Genomic DNA, 6,000 nt, shown 5'->3' on the forward strand with positions numbered 1-6,000 from the left:
ACATAAGAATTATTAAAGATTTTGGTCCAGATCCTCAGCTGATGTAAAATGGCATAGCTCCACTGAAGTCAATGGAGCTTCTTTGAGTTACTCCCTCTAAGGAGCTGGCCCACAGAGCGCTTTGTTTTCCACCATACTACACTCCTCCTGCAAGGTACTCGGGACTTGGCTAGCAGCGCGGTTGCCCATACACTCGCTGGAACCCTATGAGACACTGGGATGTGATTCTCCACCTCTTCCTTGCCCACCAACCCATCCCATCCCTCAGCTATGTCATTTTCTGCTGCAGAAGAATGTCCCTGTTACTGCTCAGCCATAATGGTTATTTATTATCTGTTTTAGGAGTACCCAAAAGCGTGTTAGGTGCCCCCATGCCCCTCAGAACAAAGAGGAGACTGTCAAGAAGCAAGCCATTTGGACTTGAGCTCTTTTGAAAATTTTACCCATAGTTCCTGCCTCGAGGCTTACAATCTAAAGCGTCAATCGTGCAATGTACCCTGTGCAGGAAGACCCCTCTCTTCAGTGAGGCTCCACACAGGTGCAGGGGTCTGCCTATGCTGAGCTCATTGCAGGATCAAGCAAAAACGCAATGAAGAGGATGAGGAGGGGAACTGCAGGGGGGATGGTAGTGGAAGGAAGGATGGGGTTATGTAAAAAAAAAAAACAAAAAAAAACCAGTGGGATGGCTTGCCTTGGTCTGCACCCTTCCTAAAAATTTGCAGGGTTTTTTTTTTTTTGCATTGGTTTTGAAAGTCTATCAAAAATTAAAGTCACCTACAACAGATGTCCCTAGTTCCTAAGCATGCTGGTATTCTAGCTAGTTAAGTGAAGCTAACAGAATAATAATATGCCCATATGCTAGCTAGTTAAATGAAGCCATTTATTCTTGTGCTGACAATTTCAGTGATTGTCAGGAGATCTAATGATTTGTTTTTAATTTAGTTTGCAGTACTAATGTGGCTGCTGACTTACGTTGGAGCTCTCTTCAATGGCCTGACTCTTATGATCATGGGTAAAGATCATCATTTATTTTAAGATCTGTTTTTAAACGTGTATTAACCATGGCAATTTTTTGTTAGAAAAACCAGCATAGTCCCGCATTGTCTCACCTCTGAAATGTGCTTTCTCCACAGTTAGACAATTATCTTTGTTCTACTTACTAATACATATTCATCTTTATTTCTTATTCTGTTGGCCCCTGACATATATCAGCCAGTTGCTGTGCTTAGTGGCTTCTCAGCTGCTGGATACATAGTGATATAAATTTCACATTTGGAAGATTCAGGCAGGGTTCAGTTTTAATACAGCTTCTTGAATCATCTCTTGGGACAAAATGACATCATGTGCTTTTTTGCCTTTTCTTTCAAGAGGAAACTAGATAATGCATCTTGTTTTCTGTGAATAACAATCTCAACTGCAGAAATTTAACACTGTTTGTTTTTCCCCTAGCTGTGGTCTCTATGTTTACTCTACCTGTTGTATATGACAAGTATCAGGTAAGTCAAATGACTGTACAATAACTATCATTCAGATTGGATGTGTGAATGGTTCTAGCTTTCCAAGACCCTGTTGATCTTCAGATGTCTGTTTTTGCTCTTTGTAGGCACAGATTGATCAATACTTGGGACTTGTGAGGACCCATTTAAACACTGTCATGGCAAAGTGAGTTGAACAGCAGATTTTTACAAGAAGCATACCTTAGGTTCACTTGTGTCCTTAGGGCACATCCATACATTGGGGATGGCATGGAAGGTTATGGCCCCAAGGGGAGCAAAAGCAGGAATTCTGCCACTGAGAGAATGCCCACCAGACCTCCTCAGTGCATAGCGGGAATGTGCCCGAAGCCACACACCCCCTTCTGGAGAGCAACATACTGCCACCTGCAGCCTAGTCCTATGCTGCAGACCAGTGGATATCAGGGGAGGAATCACATCCCTGCATCCTCCTTTCCACTCTCCTTCCCGTTTGGGTAGCTATGAAGGGAGCAGCCCTGGCACTCCCCTGAGTTCCTTACACAGGCTGGATAAGGGAGAAGATGCTCTTTGCTCCCTTTCCTCACTGCCCAGCCCCAAAAGGGCTGGAGGCAACTTGGCCCTTGATACTCTGGGCTTATTTCATCCACTCTTTGTGAATATAACAGCTCATAATAAACTAACCTGATATTGACATGGATGGTTGAGGTGCTTCTGCAGATGAGCAATGCTGTTGTCATGAGCAATCTTCTTGTTCAAGAAAATTTGCCTTCTGTATGTTCAAGTGTGAAGCCAATACGTGCACACACTCTTACGCTTCATGTGCTGAAGAATTAAAATTCATCCAAGTGCAGAAAGATGGCCAAGGGTTTGGCCCCATTTTAAGTTCTCCAAATGGGGCTTAAGTGGGACTTCACGGGTGCATGGACCTGGTGCTGGTGCACAGTGGGGGATGTCACCCCAACATTTCATTTGGGCACCGGGCTTAGGACTCACCTCACATAGAGAAACAAATTGTAGCCCTTTACTTATAGTAACAGTTAGTGTTTGCTGTGACCTGCAACCCGGAGCTCTCCAGCTATTTAGATCTGCCCAACAGCCACCTCTCTCTCCCAGCCTCTGACCACATTTCGTTGGGGTTGTATAGAGCTGCTCTGATCTACACTCCTGAGCACTCAAGATCTGCTGTATTATAAAGATTGACCAAACAAACTGAACCCCTGGCTCTGAGCACCACTATCTTCTGGGGATGTTAAAAATCAGGATCCAAATTTTGTATTTTAACTGTATCTCTAGTTTGTTACAGATGATAACATATGGTGGGAAATCAAAGGAACGGCAAGTTCACTGAGTATATCCCGGGTATATATGAACTGTTAGACCCTGACTGCTTACTCCTGTGCTCCTGGGTACAAGGTCCAGCTCATCCATGTGGGCAGGCTTTCTTACCCCTTTCCCATTTCTTTCCTGTGCAGGTGTGTAGTTTAACCCACATTCTAGCCCTCTTTGTTTCTAGTTGTTACACACACATCTTTACCAAGGCACCGAGAATGAAGGCTTAAGCAAAGGTGACCTTCTAGCTAAGAAAAGTCACAATGCTATGAAATGATTTTGATTAATTGCCATCTCACAGTGTAATCCTATTTTTTACACCTAGGATTCAGGCGAAAATCCCAGGCGCTAAGAGAAAGGCAGAGTAAAGCAGACCTCAAGAATCCATCAACAACAGTAGTGAATAATGGGGGAATCTGGAGTGCAAACAGCTCTGCTTTTACACTTTATTGCAAATTTATTGTTCCTTTTTTTTTCTCAACACCATGTTCTTAAAACACAAAAGCAGCTCTTTTTCCTTGCTGCTTGTGTACTCTTAGAATATTTGCAATCACTTGTGTCAAGCACTAAAGTATAGTAAAGAGAAAAGTGTACTAGATGTGGTTTTTGTGTTGCTTATAAAGTGCATGATGGTGAGAGCCTAAATAATATTGATTTTTTTAAGTGTTTTTTCTTCTATTGGCATTGCTTCTATAACTTTAATGTTACATGTGGCTAGGGCTTTCCTGCTTAGTGCACTGATGCAATAGTTAAAATTGCTTCTATGTCACTGGGTCGCTGGTTGGGTTCATCTTTATTAACTATATAGAATTGTGGGCTAATGTTTTAGTGTTTTCCAGCACAAATGGAATAAACAGTAATCAGTACTTATAGTAATCAGTTTTGTATAACTAAAAAACAAAACAAAAACCCAGTACTTTTGTTGTAAGGGATTGATGGGCTGATTTACATGTATGGTAACTGGAGAGTTCCAGCTTGTTAAATTTATTACACTTTGTATTACATTCTCTGTAGTTCCTAATGGACTTACTTATGGACTCTGAATATTTGCACTTATGTACTTGATACCGAATGCAGAAATAAATGTTACTAAACGTACAAAGTTCTCCCTCTTGTTGCCATTGGGGTCACATTAGAATTTGTAAAATCAATACTCCATCTGCAAAAAGCATGAAGGGCTTGTTTGTTGGTCTCTGGGAGTTATTTATGCCTATTCCATGCAGTTTTGCCACTACAAAATTGTTCAATCCCAAAAGATTGTCTGTACTTAGTTCATTTAGCAGTTTCACATCCTGATGAGTAAACAATGGAAATAAAGCAAACTTCCTAGTGCCAAAAGTTGTTTATTTTGTTGGTGTCATTACTACATTTCAGGCACATGTAATGGTCAATGAATTCTCTTGAAAGTTGCCTGATTACCTACTTAAACATGGGCCAAATCAGACACAACACAACTCGGAAAGCAGTCAAAATGGCACTGGCCATTTTTCAGTCTCACCATACCCAGTATTTTGACTGTTTTAGCACAGATTTCAAGGGATAAAGTGGGCAAGCTGGAGTAGTCCATATTGATCACAGGTGCTGAGAGCCAAAATGAGCACTTCCTTCAGTTCAAACCTGGTTTACAAAGCCTTTTATAAATTTGAAATTTAGTTTCTGAGAGCCAATAGATTAAAGCAAATCCCTATTGGTTGGGGCTGGTTGAAAATTTTCCATGTCCATTGTTTTTTGATAAGAACTTGGAGGCTTGACAAAATGAAAAGTTTCATGAGAAGTGTTTGCTATCTGTGAAAAATTTTGACTTTTCATTTAAACCTGAAAACCAGAATCTTTTTGACCATGCATTTATAGGTTTTGGTTTTTAGCCTGCAGTTGAAATTTTCTCCAGAAGACTTTTTCTACAGAGAGAATGGGGGGAAAGGGGATGGGAATTTCTGACTAGCTTTAATGTTGATGCCATTGGTGTATATATTTCCTCTCAGAAAATTAAGCTTCATATCTAACATGAGCTCTTGGAGCATTGAGCATTTGTCTGGTCTTTTGTGAACTGAAATTGTTCCTTAAATTCATCTATTTCCTATCTCTCACTGCCCAGTCACTTTGCCAACACATTCCTCAATCATGGATTAGCCACCATTGTGCTAGGCACTGTACAAGCACACAAAACAAACAGGTGGTCCCTGCCCCAAAGAGTTTACAAACTCCTACAATTTGAATGGCGTAACTATTGATTTACGGCAGCATAAATGAGAAGAGAATCCGACTCCTAGGGAAAAAATGATCCAGCAATCGCAGAAATACACCTGCATTGTTCCAGCTTTGAGTTATTTAATCTTCAAGATGAGTCTCGCTCTTTTTAACATTTATATTTAAATATCCTTTTTAAGCTTATTATAACATTTTATAAACCTCAGCTACATATATATTACAACAACATCTTTGTAGATTAAAGGCTAAAAACTCCAGATTGATATATTTTTCTTTTGATCCAACGGAGTAAATTTCTTTTAATTGGTGCAGTTATGAGAGTGTTTAATTTGAAGCCAGTAGTTAAAATTGAACAGAACAGCCATCCGTGCTTTAACTGCATTTCTGACTTCCATATTCAAAGACTCCTAGGGGGACAGGTTCTATGCTGCATTTCCTGAGAAGACCGTGTGGGTGTAGCTGAGGGCATAGATTGGTCTTCAGCACTTTTACTACCAGTGATGGAGTGTGAGAAGGACAGATCCCAGGGTAACTTTTGGGATGAGTTGTGGTGCTGGTGGTAAGTTTGACTGGAAAATTAAGAAAATGTGACATTGTCTCACTGTTCCCCATGCGTGTGGGACTCCCAATGCGATTTTTATAGACTCAAGTAGAACCATGTGTTAAAAATTCTACCTTTAAGAAACACTTAAATGTTGATTCTTCACCTATGACAGTGGTCTCCAAACTTTTTTGATCGTGCACCCCTATCAGTAAAAAAAATTTTGAGCACACACCCCAATATTTGTATATTTATTTATGTATAAATTTTATACATGTACTATTGTACTAATGTATTATGTACATTATAAAACATACACAAAAAATAGAAATTAAAGGATGAGAAACTATTTAAAATATTTTTTTATTTTATTAATGGTACAAAAAACCTTTTTGCTCTCACTAAAAAAAAATAATATTTTTAGTGAGAGCAATGTGATTGAATATG

General features: G+C 39.8%; 1 protein-coding gene across 2 annotated transcripts in view; it reads left to right on the top strand.

Annotated features, from left to right (window-relative positions):
• RTN1 (reticulon 1) overlaps positions 1-3,906 on the top strand; it is a 189,649-nt gene extending 185,743 nt beyond the window's left edge. For both annotated transcript variants that reach the window (XM_048851998.2, XM_048851999.2), the window contains 4 exons: positions 943-1,012; positions 1,450-1,496; positions 1,604-1,662; positions 3,130-3,906. In XM_048851998.2, the coding sequence (XP_048707955.2) occupies positions 943-1,012; positions 1,450-1,496; positions 1,604-1,662; positions 3,130-3,172 (219 nt within the window). In that variant the 3' untranslated portion in view covers positions 3,173-3,906. The remainder of the gene's footprint in view (positions 1-942; positions 1,013-1,449; positions 1,497-1,603; positions 1,663-3,129) is intronic.
• The last annotated feature ends 2,094 nt before the right edge of the window (positions 3,907-6,000 follow it).

Source organism: Caretta caretta, chromosome 6, assembly GCF_965140235.1.
Source record: "Caretta caretta isolate rCarCar2 chromosome 6, rCarCar1.hap1, whole genome shotgun sequence".
NCBI classification, from domain to species: domain Eukaryota; kingdom Metazoa; phylum Chordata; order Testudines; family Cheloniidae; genus Caretta; species Caretta caretta.